Source organism: Pristiophorus japonicus, chromosome 3 (assembly GCF_044704955.1).
Source record: "Pristiophorus japonicus isolate sPriJap1 chromosome 3, sPriJap1.hap1, whole genome shotgun sequence".
Classification (NCBI taxonomy): Eukaryota; Metazoa; Chordata; class Chondrichthyes; family Pristiophoridae; genus Pristiophorus; species Pristiophorus japonicus.
This window is the reverse complement of record NC_091979.1, coordinates 162,689,827-162,706,175: the sequence shown is the minus strand read 5'-3', so window position 1 is coordinate 162,706,175 and position 16,349 is coordinate 162,689,827. Positions and strand designations below refer to the sequence as shown.

Below are 16,349 nucleotides of genomic sequence, written 5' to 3'. Positions count from 1 at the left end.
GCATTTCATAAAAAATCTTACCGTCAAAAAAATGACACTTCTAACGGAGAAAAAATAAAAGCAACATACTGTGGATGCTGCTAATCTGAAATATAAACACATTATGCAGGCATCACTCAGGAGTTCAGGCAGCATCTGTGCAGAGAGAAACGGAGTTAATGTCCAGAATTTTGGTTAACTGGGTGTGGTCGGTCGCCATGGCGGGTCGGGACCCCAATGTTGATTTCACCTGCTCCTCTAATCCACTTTGCGTTAATGGGGCCTATTATCCCCCCTGCGCGTTGCCAAGCCCTATTAAATGATGCAGATCTGATGACATCATCGATGATGCATTTTCAGGCCGGATATTTAAAAGAGCCATGGCCAAATTGCATTGAAGGTTCATCTTGGAGTGTGCAGGCAGCACACTGCACCATTGGAGTGTTGCAAACATTTCCAGACATGGCTGCATAGAGACAGAGGGCAGCATCCTGGTTCTCCGATGACTCCCTCCATATGCTTGTGGAGGGAGTCAGTGCACACAGGGAGCTTTATTCCCTTTTAATGGGTGAAAGAGATCTCCCCAAGAGACCAAAAGACTACAAATAGCTGAGGAGGTGAACAGCAGGGATATTGTGAGGAGGACCTGGGTGCAGTGACTGAAACATTTCAATGATCTCATTAGATCAGGAAAGGTGAGTACAAAGCCACACTCAACTTCATCCTGCTGTGTCTCTCATCAAATCCCCATCACTCTGCCTTCCCATACCTACCACTGCTCATCCTTACTCACATAAACATACCTTGCATGTCCACCTATTCCTCTCTCTCTATCTACATACTCACATCCCCATCTGACGAGCCACCCATCACACTCATCACCATCCGGTTTTTGCGAGTACAATGTCTGCAAATGTGCGAAAAATGGAGGAGTCCATCTCTAACATGAGCACCAACATGTCACAGGCGATGGTGACTGTAGGCTCTTCCATGGATAGGATGGCCACCTGCATGGAGCAGCTAATGCACCAATCACAGTAGCACATGGTCTCTATGGAGAATAGATAGTTATCTATAGAGAATGGATAGCTATCTATGGAGAATAGATGGCTATCTATGGAAAATAGATGGCAGAGGAGCATAGACCCCCTCTCTAGAAGGCACATCAACATAGACATGGGGGCGAGTCTACCCCTGCACAGTAACAGGAGGAGTAGACTTTGGTAAGGCCATCACAGGCTCCTAAACCCTGAGGTCATCCGCCATGAGTGTCTAAGCTGTTGCAGCAGGGAGGTGAGTAGGTTGTCTCTGCCTCTACCTCTGCTGAAGTCACAGAGGTAGCACCTTGTAGAAGCATGTGTAAGCAAAATATGACACACAAGTAGATTGAGAAGAGTAGCCACTTGAGTGTTTTATTCAATGTTTCTGTAAAATTTCCCTTAGTATGATGTCACACATAAAAATTGTATTTTCACCACTTTCTGGTCTTGAACAAATTTGTTTGCACCTTTAAAAGTGTCTTAGTGCATTGGAGTGAATGGTCAGACATAACATTACCTCCAGCAATGGTGGTCAGTGTGAAAGGAATGACTTGGTTACTGTGGAGATGCTTTTTGATGTTGCTGTGGGTTGGTGCCAACTTGTCACAGCACCTGGCAGCCATATGGGTGTATTGAATAAAGAATTAAGTAAATCTGGCCATAATTTCCCCATCCCTGGCCTCCTGGGCAGCAATTTGCTCGTGTACTGGTGGTATCTGGACCACTGTTTCCTCCTGTTCCTGCTCCTCCTCGTATACTAGCCACTGCTCCACCTCCTCTGACGAATCTGTGTGCTCAGTGCCTTGCTCCTCATGCAGCACTAATCCTCGCTGCTGCGCTATGTTGTGCAGGATGCAGCAGACCACAACGATTCTGGAGACCCGGGCTGGTGTGCATTGAAGGGCTACTCCAGGTCTGTCAAGGCATCTGAAGTGCATTTTCAGCATGCCTATTGTCTGCTCAATGACACATCTGATGGAAATGAGGCTTTCATTAAATCTCTCCTAGGCCTCAGTACTTGGCCTCCTCAAGGGTGTCATGAGCCATCTCATTAGTGGATAGCCTTGGTCTCCAAGCAGCCAGCCAGAACTTCTGTTGGAGGAGCTAAGAGCTGAGGGAAGCTGGACTGGTGAAGGATGAAAGAGTCATGGCAGCTGTGGAAGCAAAAGTTTGTAAACCTGAATACCTCGCTTTTGTGCAGACTTTAAGAACAACACATGCTGGGTTAAAGGTTCAAGCAGCTTTCTGATGAGCATGGATTGTGAATTAATTGGGTCAGAGATCAAAGCAGAGGATGCCTCCACAGGAAAGAAGATGCTAGAAGGTGTGAGAGTCATTCAGCCATAGTCAAATGTGTCAATTTGGTCACCTGTGTGTTGTAGCAATAAAATGTATGGCAAGAATTGATTGCAGCAATAAAGCAGTTTCAGAAGAGTTGGATGCCTGGTCGTTTAGTTTCATTTGTCATTCTGTTAGTATTTGTATGAACCATTGATGCACCATGATTTGTTGATAGTATGCACGAAATATAGTGATCAAAGACTTGAGTTAGTATAAGGGATGTAAGCGAACACTGTTTTAATAGGATACACTGGTTTTGTGAAGTGTGTGTCTCAGGAGCTTTCATAGTGGTTTTGTTCAGTATGAAGTTTTAATAAAGACCTGACCCTGCATTACTACAACTGAGTGTGTGTGTAATCTAACATTTAAAGGGAGCTCCGGGACGACGCTTGCATCTGCGCACATTCAGAGGCTGAACTCCAAGCCATCGTCAACATCTTCACCGAGGCATACGAGACCATGGGCCTTACACTAAACATCCTTAAGGCAAAGGTACTCCACCAACCTGACCCAGACACACAGCTCTGCTCACGGATATTAAAATCCACAGTGTGGCCTTAGACAACGTGGACCACTTTCCATACCTCGGAAGCCTACTATCAGCAAAGGCAGACATCAATGATGAGGTCCAACACCGACTCCAGTGCGCCAGCGCAGCCTTCGGTCGCCTGAGGAAGAGAGTGTTCAAAGATCAGCCCTCAAATCTGGCACCAAGCTTATGATCTACAGGGCTGTAGTGATACCCGGCCTCCTGTATGGCTCAGAGACATGGGCCATATACAGTAGACATCTCAAATTTCTGGAGAAATACTACCAACGATGTCTCCGCAAGATCCTGCAAATCCCCTGGGAGGATAGATGCACCAATGTCAGTGTTCTTGACCAGCCCAACATCCCCAGCATCGAAGCACTGACCACACTTGACAAGCTCCGTTGGGCAGGCCACATTGTGCACATGCCCGACACAAGAATCCCAAATCAAGCATTCGACTCAGAACTCCAACACGGCAAGTGAGCCCCAGGTGGGCAGAGGAAACATTCCAAGGACACCCTCAAAGCCTCCTTGATAAAGTGCAACATCCCCACCGACACCTGGGAGTCCCTGACCAAAGACCACCCTAAGTGGAGGAAGAGCATCCGGGAGGGCGCTGAGCACCTCGAGTCTCATCGCCGAGAGCATGCAGGGACAGTTTGAGTGCGGTGCTGCTCCAGGAGCGGCACAACAAGCTGCGACCCGTGGCGTACTCCTCAAGAGTCCTCACAGATGTAGAACGGGGGTGCTCCAATTGCGAGAGGCATCTCCTTGCCACGCATTCGGCCGTGAAGCGCTCCCAGCTCTTCACGGGATCATCCCAGATCATTCTACTGACCCACCATATCCCCACTCAGATGTTGCTGATGGGAGGATAAAGGACGGCACGGTGAGCAGTGCTCGCATTGCTCGATGAACTTTATTGCTCTCACAGATGAATCTGAGAGTACAAGGCCTGTGTGAGCCCAAGCTGGTTGTTTACATGATCTATGTAGGTGCGGCCCATAAGTGTTCGATAGAGGGAGTATGGGACGTAGACATAGGATTTCGGGCCTGGTTACACCACATGGGCCGCGAAATATATGTCGATGGATCGATTTCAGTGGTAGCAGGGGAGCGTTTCACTGGGTGTGGGATTTATGACCCGACGGCAGGCATTGCAAGGATCATTAAACTCCCGACCACCCTGAGCACTTAGCACGCCGAACTGTCGGCGGTGGTGTACGGTGTTACCCACGCCGACAAATTCCCGATCCCATACACCATTTTCAGATGCAAATCATCCACCACATACGTGGCCACCTGGTTTCGTCGCAGTTTCACATCCGCAGACGGGAAACCCTTAGCAACCAAACCACTGTTGCAAAGGATCTTAGAGGCCACGGGAACCCAGGGAAGCCATTACATTCATAAAGTAAAGGCCTATTCCAAGACAGAGTCCAGAGGGGAAGGCAACCAAAAGGCTGATGAGTTAGCCAAGGAGGGAGCCAAAGCAGGAGAGTTTTAGGACCCATACGAGTCCAGCACAGTAGCAGCGATCCGGGACAAAGGGGGAACACAAGGAGTGTAGGAGTAGCATTGGCCCCGGACTTGAGGAAAGTCCAGGCACGGGATCCTGCCCTCAAGGTTGTCCTGGAGCAGCTGGTTAGGGGAGAAAGGGTAGAAGGCCCGTTCGGGGTAGCCGGCATTACTTTAAAGGAGGGAATGCTTTTCAGGGGAGATCAGTGGGTGGTTCCAGAATAACACTGCAGGGAATTCCTCCAGATAGCCCACGGGGGCCCAGAAGCAGGACACCCAGGCCTGGCAACTACCCGGCAGAGGGTAGAACAGGCAGGGTGGTGGCCGCAGCTGAGGGAGGATGTCTGCGATTTCTGCGCAGACTCTCTGTTGTGCGCATCGAACAACCTCGATCCTCAGAAAAGAAAGGTTCCCATGGGACACACAAGAAGAGTAGAGGGACCATGGCAGTCGGTACAGGTCGATTACATCGGACCATTGCCCACTGCAAAGGTGGGGTTACAAGTAGAACATTTTCTCGAAGTGGGTTGAAGCCTTCCCTTGCTGATCAGCCACAGCGTTGGCGATGTCAAGGTTCTTGGTGAGGGAAGTGTTCTCTTGTGGTGACTGCCGCAGATCATGGAGGCTACCTTGAAAGTGTGAAGAATAGAAGGGAAATGGCATGTGGCTCACAACCACAGTCATCGGGGGTTGTGGAGCGACATAATCGGACCATCAAAGAAAGGCTGCAGAAGGAAACAGAACAGACCCTGAAAAAGTGGGTTGAGGTCCTGTCGTTTGACCTGATGGGGGTCCGAGCCAGCCTCGCTAGAAGCACAGGGTATTCCCCGCATGAGCTCATGACTGGTAGGGTCATGCACACGCCCACCCAGGTTCTGCCGCCGGTTCTCACAGCGAGGCAGGTGAGATAGGTAAACCGGGATAAGTTTGTCAAGAATCTGTTCGAGCACTTGAAACAGATTCATTGGCAAGCTGCCAGCAACATGGGGAAGCAGCACTGGAGCAATCGGTTGTTGCTCGAGCCCCAGAGAACCCACGAGTGGAAGGTCGGGGATCAGGTCATGGTCCGCAATTATTCTCGGGTGGGCATGTTTGAGGCTTTTTACATGGGACCCTGCAGCATCGTAGATAAGGCCCGTCCCATGGTATACGCGGTTAAGCTTCCGAAGCGCACGAAGTGGTTCCATGTGAACCAGTGCAAGTTGTTTAATCCGGGGAAAGAGGGAGAAACAGAAAGAAGCACCAAGGCGCTGTAAACAGCATGGTGGACACGGGTCTTCCTCCCATAGTTTGGGACAGTGAGGAGCCCATGGTGGTGGTGGATATGGGGAGGAGTAGGATCCCACGGCCGAGAACGCCGTGGTCACCTCCTCACACACCGCAGAATTAAAGGGATAAGTTCCCCGCCCTGGGGGATCTGGTATAAGTGTGGATTTTCCTCCGTGCATCCGGATATGCTCTCGTCATTGTACAGTTTTTGTTTGTGATATACCTGTTGTGTATTTCTTGTAAAAAAAGAAGTCAGGTGCTCCGTAGTCGATGGGAGGCCTTAGTTAATGAACCTTGAATGCGACGTTCTATATCTATATGGTAACAGTGCGATGCACGGTTGTATTTCGGAGACGTATATTCGGGGTGTTTTAAAATAAAAAAAGAATAGGATTGGTTGGGAACCACGATACTTGCTCACCAGCGGATATTGATATGTTCTGGCAGACTCTTGAAATATCATACGGGGGAGTGTAAGGCCTGTCGGCATCGAATCCCCAAGGAGCTGGACTTTGCGTTTTAATCCCCAAGGATTTGCGTTTTAATATTTTTCTCACTGCAGAAAAAAAACTGGAAGCTGTTCATGGGAGGGGCCCAGGTACTGCTCCATGTTAGACCTGGAATGATGAACAAGGTTTCTGGGAAGACAATGGCCAAGATAAGGCAATTTATCGCAGGTGATGAGCAAATGGAGAGTCCATTTGTTAAGCAATGTGAACTCGTCAAGTGAGCTGATCAGTGATCGAGCCATTACCTGGATGAGATACTAGAACAATAGAAAGATATTAAGCCCACACTGCTCGGAAGCAAAACACATCACTGGAAACCTCAAAACAAAGGAAGAAAACTTGATTGAGCTAAAAGCAGAAGACACGCCCACAGTAAGCCTCGAAACAAACTTTATTGAGCCTGAAAGGACGGACAGTATTGGGATATAAAAGAGGCCGTGTGGTCACTCTCTCACTCTCTTGCCTCACTGCTTTGCCTGCACAAGAATCCAACCCTCCATATGGGACGGAGAGTAGAAACCAGAAGAGGCACCTTTTCATCAGAAGAAGCAGCGAGTAAGCCAGCGAATCGGTGAGCATCATCTCTGCACACACATCTTTTAAGATCACAGCCACGGTGTGAGGGGGTATCATGCGTTCTCCCAACCAAATTCTTAGTGGTTTTCAGGGGAGGTGTTTTAGATGTGGGTACTTTGTGTTAGGGGCCTGTTCAGACAGGCCAGACACCTAAGGGTTTACACCTTCCACAGACGATGCACAAGCTAATCTATCAAGAACTCTATTTCAAAAGCAAAATAATGTGGATGCTGGACTCTGAAATAAAAACAGAAAATGCTGGAAATCTCAGTGGGTCAGGCAGCATCTGTGGAGAGAAACATGTTTATGTTTCAGGTCTGTGACCCTTCGTTAGAAGTGGAAAAGTTCAAAATTAACAGATTCTTAAGGAGCACTGAAAGGGGGAGGGGAGGAAAGAATAAAAGTGAAGGTCTGTGATAGGTTGGAAGACGAGAAATTTGAAAGACAAAAGGGATGATGGTAATGGCAGAAGTTAGAAAAAGCTGAGTCTAAACAGGGTGTGAATGGTGCAATAATTACCAGCTGTCATGTGAAAGAAAGAGAAAAAAATACGTAAGATCGGGGAAACACAGAAACATAGAAACATAGAAAATAGGTGCAGGAGTAGGCCATTCAGCCCTTTGAGCCTGCACCACCATTCAATAACATCATGGCTGATCATTCACCTCAGTACCCCTTTCCTGCTTTCTCTCCATACCCCTTGATCCCTTTAGTTGTAACTCCATCTTGAATATATAAAATGAACTGGCATCAACGATTCTCAGGGGTAGGGAATTCCACAGGTTAACAACTCTCTGAGTGAAGAAGTTTCTCCTCATCTCAGTCCTAAATGGCTTACCCCTGATCCTTAGACTGTGTCCATTGGTCTGGATTTCCCCAACATCGGGAACATTCTTCCTGCATCTAACCTGTCCAGTCCCGTCAGAATTTTATATGTTTCTATGAGATCCCCTCTCATCCTTCTAAACTCCAGTGAATACAAGCCCAGTCGAGCCAGTCTCTCCTCATATGTCAGTCCTGCCATCCCGGGTAGCAGTCTGGTGAATCTTCACTGCACTCCCTCAATAGCAAGAATGTCCTTCCTAAGATTAGGAGGCCAAAACTGAACACAATATTCCAGGTGAGGCCTCACTAAGGCCCTGTACAGCTGCAGTAAGACCTCCCTGCTCCTATACTCAAATCCCCTAGCAATAAAGACCAACATACCATTTGCCTTCTTCATCACCTGCTCTACCTGCATGCCAACTTTCAATGACGGATGTACCATGACACCAAGGTCTCGTTGCACCTCCCCTTTTCCTAACCTGCGACCATTAAGATAATATTCTGCCTTCGTGTTTTTGCCACCAAAGTGGATAATCTCACATTTATCCACATTATACTGCATCTGCCATGCATTTGCCCACTCACCTAACCTGTCCAAGTCACCCTGCAGCCTTTTAGTGTCCTCCTCACAGCTCACACTGTCACCCAGCTTAGTGTCATCTGTAAACTTGGAGATATTACACCCAATTCCCTCATCCAAATCATTAATGTACATTGTAAATAGCTGGGGTCCCAGCACTGAGCCCTGCGGCACTCCACTAGTCACTTCCTGGCATTCTGAAAAGGACCATTTTTCCCAACTCTCTGCTTCCTGTCTGTCAACCAATTCTCTATCCATGTCAGTACATTATCCCCAATACCATGTGCTTTAATTTTGCTCTGCAATCTCTTTTGTGGGACCTTGTCAAAAGCCTTTTGAAGGTCCAGATACACCACATTCACTGGTTCTCCCTTGTCCATTCTACTAGTTACATCCTCAAAAAATTCCAGAAGATTTGTCAAGCAGGATTTCGTTTTCATAAATCCATGCTGATTTGGACAGATCTTGTCACTGCTTTCCAAATGCGCTGTTATTTCATCTTTAATAATTGATTCCAACATTTTCCCCATGACTGATGTCAGGCTAACTGATCTATAATTACCCGTTTTCTCTCTCCCTCCTTTTTTAAACAGTGGTGTTACGTTAGCTACATTCCAGTCCATAGGAACTGATCCAGAGTCGATAGACCGTTGGAAAATGATCACCAACGCATCCACTATTTCTAGGGCCACTTCCTTAAGTGCTCTGGGATGCAAACTATCAGGCCCCGGGGATTTATCGAGCTTCAATCCCATCAATTTCCCGAACACAATTTTCCGCTTTATAAAGATATCCTTCAGTTCCTCCTTCTCACTAGACCCTTTGTCTCCTACTATTTCCGGATGGTTATTTGTGTCTTCCTTCGTGAAAACAGAACCAAAGTATTTGTTTAACTGGTCCGCCATTTCTTTGTTCCCCATTATAAATTCATCTGAATCTGACTGCAAGGGACCTACATTTGTTTTCACTAATATTTTTCTCTTCACATATCGATAGAAGCTTTGGCAGTCATTTTTTATGTTCCCAGCAAGCTTCCTCTCATACTCTATTTTCCCCCTCCAAATTAAACCCTTTATCCTCCTCTGCTGTATTACAAAATTCTCCCAGTCCTCAGGTTTGCTGCTTTTTCTGGCCAATTTATATGCCTCTTCCTTGGATTTAACACTATCCTTAATTTCCCTTGTTAGCCACGGTTGAGCCACCTCCCCATTTTATTTTTACTCCAGACAGGGATGTACAATTGTTGAAGTTCATCCATGTCATCTTTAAATGTTTGCCATTGCCTATCCACCGTCAACCCTTTAAGTATCACTTGCCAGTCTATTCTAGCCAATTCATGTCTCATACCATCGAAGTTACGTCTCCCCAAGTTCAGGACCCTAGTCTCTGAATTAACTGTGCCACTCTCCATCTTAATAAAGAATTCTACCATATTGTGGTCACTCTTCCCCAAGGGGCCTCGCACAACAAGATTGTTAATTAGTCCTTTCTCATTACACATCACCCAGTCTAGGATGGCCAGCCCTCTAGCTGGTTCCTCGACATATTGGTCTAGAAAACTATCCCTAATACACTCCAGGAAATCCTCCTCCACCGCATTGCTACCAGTTTGGTTAGCCCAATCAATATGTACATTAAAGTCTCCCATGATAACTGCTGTACCTTTATTGCACACATCCCTTATTTCTTGTTTGATGCTGTCCCCAACTTCACCATTACTGTTTGGTGGTCTGTACACAACTCCCACTAGCATTTTCTGCCCTTTGGTCTTCCATAGCTCCACCCATACAGAAACCGCACCATCCAGGCTAATGTCCTTCCTTACTATTTCATTAATTTCGTCTTTAATCAGCAACGCCACCCCACCTCATTTTCCTTTCTGTCTATCCTTCCTAAATGTTGAATACCCCTGGATGTTGAGTTCCCAGCCTTGGTCACCCTGGAGCCATGTCTCCGTGATGCCAATTACATCATATCTGTTAACTGCTATCTGCGCAGTTAATTCATCCACCTTATTCCAAATACTGCACAGAGCCTTCAGGCTTGTCTTTTTAACACACTTTGCCCCTTTAGAATTTTGCTGTAATGTGGCCCTTTTTGCTTTTTGCCTTGGGTTTCTCTGCCCTCCACTTTTACTTTACTTCTTTCTATCTTTTGTTTCTTCCCCCATTCTACTTCCCTCTGTCTCCCTGCATAGGTTCCCATCTCCCTGCCATATTAGTTTATCCTCTCCCCAACAGCACGAGCAAACACTCCACCTAGGACATTGGTTCCGGTCCTGCCCAGGTGCAGACCATTCGGTTTGTACTGGTCCCTCCTCCCCCAGAACCGGTTCCAATGTCCCAGGAATTTGAATCCCTCCCTTCTGCACCATTCCTCAAGCCATGTATACATCTGAGCTATCCTGCGATTCCTACTCTGACTAGCACGTGGCAATGGTAGCAATCCTGAGATTACTACTTTTGAGGTCCTACTTTTTAATTTAGCTCCTAGCTCCCTAAATTCATCTTGGAGGACTTCATCCCGTTTTTTACCTATATCATTGGTACCTATATGCACCACGACAACTGGCTGTTCACCCTCCCTCTTCAAAATGTCCTGCACCTGCTCCGAAACATCCTTGACCCTTGCACCAGGGAGGCAACATACCATCATGGAGTCTCAGTTGCTGCAGCAGAAACGCCTATCTATACCCCTTACAGTAGAATCCCCTATCACTATAGCTCTCCCACTCTTTTTCCTGCCCTCCTGTGCAACAGAACCACCCAGGGTGCCATGAACTTGGCTGCTGCTGCTCTCCCCTGATGAGTCATCTCCCCCAACATTACCCAAAGCAGTGTATCTGTTTTGCAGGGGGAGGGAATGCAGGGGATTACAAAAAAAGGAGGAAAGGGAACAAAATTCAGACCAAGCTCTGCCCATATTTTGCTCCCTTTCCTCCTTTTTCTTTAACTGCCCCTCCCCCTCCCCATGATCTTATGTCTTGTTTTCTCTCTCTCTTTCTCTCCCCAGATGCTGCCTGACCCATTGAGATTTCCAGCATTTTCTGTTTTTATAACCCAAACTCTATTATTCTGAGGAAAGCTCAACATAAACACTCTGTGCTTCTGAATGATAATCAAGCAACACTCCACAATATTCAGCCAACCTCAGTTACATGAGAAAGACTGCACCAGAATATTAGAGATCGTGGAGGCTAGAGATTGGAGAACAATGTCCTATCACACAGCAAGCTTTTTCTAAAATCTATTTACTGCTCCTTCACCAACTTCTTTTGCCAAGGTGACCTATCTGCGTTTAACCCTTTGCCCTCAGGATAACCACACCTAAAATGATTCCCGATCCCTGTCGCTGTCTTCTATATCTTAAGTTTCTATCATTCTCTTTCCTATTCTAATATTCCTATTAGTTGAACCGAAATTGAAAACAAAAACAGGACAGCACATTTATATGCAAGGCTCTGTTTAAAATATACAAACCAAGTATTTCTGTTTATAAACACCACCCACAATATGGCTGCACATGAAGGCAATAAAATCATCTGATTGTTGCCTGCCATGATATCCTTGCATGAAGGATTTTGGGAAGGGACAGTGGCACAATCAGGAAAATAAAGCCAACCAGTTGTGTCGAAGGCCATAATCGAGCAACGTGCTCCAGATATATATGTCTTCACCTTGGCCAGTTTGTGAGCAGAACCATGCTGTTGCCGAACAACAACAACAAAAAATTGCCATTATATAGTGACTATAGCATAGTGAAACATCCAAAGGTCCTTCACAGGAGCATTATCAAATAAAATTTGACACCGAGCCACTTAAGTTGATATTTGGGCAGATGAACAAAAGCTTGGTCAAAAAGGTAGGTTTTAAGGAACGTCTTAAAGGAGGGAGGAGAGGTAGAGAGGCGGAGAGGATTAGGGAGGGAATTCCAAAGTTTAGCGCTGTTGCAGCTGAAAGCAAGCCTGTTAATGGTGGAACAATTAAAAACGGGGATGTGCAAGAGGCCAGAATTGCAGGAGTGCAGAAATCGTGTCGGGTTGTCGGACTGGAGGAGATTATAGAGATAGGGAAGGTGGGGCTATGGAAGGATTTAATAACAAGAATAATAATTTTAAAATCGAGATGTTGCTGAAACAGGAGCCAATGTAGGTCAGCGAGCACAGGGGGTGATGGGTGAATGGGACTTGGTGCGAGTTGGGATCTGGGCAGCAGAGATTTGGATGAGTTTATGTTTATGGAGAGTGGAAGATGGGAGGCTGACCAGGAATCAATTGGAATTGTCAATTTTAGTGGTAACAAAGGCATGGATGAGAGTTTTAGCAGAAGATGAGATGAGGCAGGGCGGAATTGGACGATGTTACGGAGGTGAAAGTATGCAGGCCTGGTGATGGAGCAGATATGTGGTCGGAAGATAATCTCGGGTTTAAATACGACACTAAGATTGCTCAAAGTATGTTTCAGCCTCAGATAGAAGGATGGAGGTGGTGGCAAAGGAATGGATTTGTGGTGGGGAAAAAGGCTTTGGACTTTCCATATTTAGTTGAAGGAAATTTCTGCTCAACCAGTACTGGATGCCGGACAATCAATGTGACAAGTAGAAACATTATTTCAGATTATGTCGTGGAAGGGTAACATGTAGATGATAAATAGGAGGGGCCAAGGACAGATCCTTGGGGGACACCAGAGTTAACACTGCGGATGCATGAAGAGACACCATCGCAGCTAATTCTCTAGCTATGATTAGATAGATACGAATGGATCCAGTTGAGTGCAGTCCCACTCAGCTGGACGATGGACAAGAGGCTTTGGAGGAGGATTATGTGGTCAACTGTGTCAAAGGCTGCAGAAAATTCGAGGACAATGAGAAAGGATAACCTGAGTCACAGTCATAAAGGATGTAATTTGTGACTTTGCTAAGGGCTGTTTCAGTACTGTGGCAGGGGCAGAAACCTTATTAGAGGGATTCAAACATGGAGTTCCAGGAATGGTGGGCACGGATTTGGGAAGCGACAGCACATTCATTGATTTTGGAGTGAAAGGGCGGTGGGAGATGCGGCAGTGGTTTGCATGGAGAGAGGAGTCAAGTGTCTGTTTTTTGAGGAGGGGGAGATGACAACTGATTTGAAGGGGAAGGGGACAGTACCTGAAGAGAACCTTTCACAATATCAGCTAGCATGGGGGCCAGGAAGGGAAGTTGGGTGGTCGCAGTTTGGTGGGAATAGGGTTGAGGGAGCTGTAAGTGGGTCTCATGGACAAGCTCTGCTTGGAGAGGGCATGAGAGCAGGTCGGGGAGAAACAAGAGAAAATGTGAGTTCAGGGCTAGGGCAGGGGGAACCATAGTTGAAGTTTGGCCCAGTGGGCTGGGTGGAGGGAGTGAAGCGGCAGACACTGATGAACCTATCTTCTCAACTTTAGTGACAAGGAAGTTCATGAGCTCCTCGCACATGTTGTTGGAGATGAGTGTGGAGGAGGAAAACACTAAAGTATTTGGAACAGAACTGTGTGATTTTAGAGCTGTGACTGTTCCAGAACTGTTATGTTCAAACAACAATTAAAGTGACATGACGGCAAAAGGGAAAGAATCAATGACACATCAGGAGTCTTTCAGGTGTTTTTCTACAATAAATGGAACATGTGTATTGTAAATTTTTGCTGATTTTTAGTCCTGAACCATTAGAATAACAAAAGTACAGCCCAGGGAGGCCTTTCTGCCCAGTGTATAAATACCAAGCTGTGTGAAGCGGTGAAACATTCAGTCAGTTACTAAACTAACTGTGAGCTCAAAATGGGAAAGGCAAGGACATCTCAGATATTACACATTGTATTAGAATTCTTCATTAAGTATCTCCTTGTTTGAGAAATTATTAATTTACAAATCTCTATCTTTCCACAGATCATCTTTTACGAGGACAGGAACTTCCAGGGTCGGCACTACGAGTGCAGTACTGACTGTGCTGACCTGTCCCCTTACTTCAGCCGCTGTAACTCCATCCGTGTGGAGAGTGACTGGTGGGTGGGGTATGAGAGACCCAATTACATGGGATACCAGTATGTTCTGAGCAGGGGAGAATATCCTGACTACCAACGCTGGATGGGATTCAATGACAACATCAGATCATGTCGGAACTACCCTTATGTAAGTTATCATTTGATGGTTCAATGTGTTTTAATCAAATCGAGATCGAATAAATGAAACTCTTTTTGGAGTTTATCTGAAAAACATAAAACATTAATCGGTGCCACCCGACCTGGATGACACACCAGACATTTACAAGGCCCCTTTTTTTTTTCTTTTTTGTGTTTTTTTTTGTGATTTTCTTTTCTTTTTGGTTTTTTTTTGGGCACTAAAATCACATTTTTTCCTCCAGTGCCCCCTATAAAAGGGGAGGGGGACACTAAAAGCACCGGCAATTAAAACAAATTAAACTTTAAAACGTAAAATCAAATTAAAATTTGGTTGCCGGGCGTGATGATGCACTCCAGTCCCTCCGGTGCCCACCTCTCGCGGAAGGCCGCGAGCGTACCGGTGGACACCGCGTGCTCCATCTCCAAGGACACCCTGGACCGGATGTAAGAGCGGAAGAGAGGCAGGCAGTCAGGTTGAACGACCCCCTCGACCGCCCGCTGCCTGGACCGGCTGATGGCACCCTTGGTCGTGCCCAGGAGCAGTCCTACGAGGAGGCCCTCAGACCTACCCGCTCCCCTCCGCACAGGGTGCCCAAAGATCAGGAGAGTGGGACTGAAGTGCAGCCAGAATTTCAGGAGCAGCCCCTTTAAATAATGAAACAGGGGCTGCAACCTCGTGCACTCAATAAAAACATGGAACACGGACTCCTCCAGACCGCAGAAATTGCAGACGGCCTGGGAGTCCGTGAACCGGCTTAAAAATTTGTTGCACGGCACTGCTCCGTGCACCACCCTCCAGGCCAAGTCCCCGATGAATAGTGGGAGGACTCCCGCATAGAGTGCCCTCCATCGGGGACCCCCGCCTCCTCCGGACAGCAAGATGGTACGCCATGGCGTGTCCGGACGGCCGGCGAGGATGGCAAAGTTGAGAGTGTGCAGGAGCAGCCCGTACAGGAAACCCCTCCGCGCGGAACTGAAAGGCACGGAGGGGATTTCCCTGAGGCGGCACAGGTTGTGAGGCGCCGGCCCCCGAGGGAGGTTCCGGGGTTTGGCGCCAATGAGGAATTCCGTCCGGACGGGGGTCAGTTCAGAGGGGATCTCCCCACGTGCTTGAGCCTCGAATAAATGAATACAATGCTGAGCAACTCCAGTTGTTGCTTTAATTAATTTCAGTTAGCAAATAATCAGCTGCTTCAATAGATGTTATTGAACTGTCGATTGCTGTTCACAAACATCATTTGCAACATTTCGTACACATTTATAGCTTCAACAAAAATATAATTTTATTTCTATTCCAGTACCGAGGTGGAAACTACAGAATGAGGATTTACGAGAGGCCTGACTTTGGAGGACAGATGATGGAATTCATGGATAACTGTCCCTCTGTCTACGATCGTTTCCACTACCGTGACATTCACTCCTGCCATGTGATGGACGGTTACTGGGCTTTCTATGAACATCCCAACTACATGGGAAGGCAGTACTTCATGAGACCCGGTGAATACAGGAGATTCAGTGACTGGGGCGGCTACAACTCAATCATTGGATCTTTCAGACGCATGAGGGACTTCTAGATTGTTCTTGAAAAATAATGGCTTTATCTTTTTGAAATATTCTTGAAAATAATAAAATCTCCTTTACTTGACAGACATCTTTATTCATTTATTTTTGGATTGTGGTGGAAATCAGTAGAAATCTCATGGAAATCTCAGTGTTCGAGTCTCATGTTGAGCATTTTTTCCTCAGTGAATGAATACATTTCAAGTCAATAAATGCACATTTTGGAATGAATGTTATCCATGATATTGACAATTAAATATACTGACTTCATGAAAATGAGAATCAAACTGTCAGGCCGGATCTTTCTGGGGTCCGTGCGAGCATGATCAGAGGTGGGCCGGTTGGAAATTTGTAATATCAGTGAGCTGGTCGGAAACCTGCCATCATCCCGGCCCACACACCTTTCCCTCGGTCGTGTTTGCTGGCCTGGCAGTGAACCGAACCGCAGAGGCAGGCGAGCTAATTTAAATCATTATCAGGTTGTTGTCAGAC

The 16,349-nt window shown here is 46.6% G+C and overlaps 1 protein-coding gene across 1 annotated transcript; it reads left to right on the top strand.

The window, feature by feature from the left end:
- The first annotated feature begins 903 nt into the window (after positions 1-903).
- LOC139254578 (uncharacterized) lies at positions 904-15,871 on the top strand. Its single transcript, XM_070873747.1, has 6 exons — positions 904-957; positions 3,827-3,887; positions 5,026-5,312; positions 6,242-6,356; positions 14,030-14,307; positions 15,596-15,871. Exons 1-6 carry the CDS (start codon positions 904-906, stop codon positions 15,869-15,871), a joined length of 1,071 nt encoding a protein of 356 aa, XP_070729848.1.
- Positions 15,872-16,349: the final 478 nt, after the last annotated feature.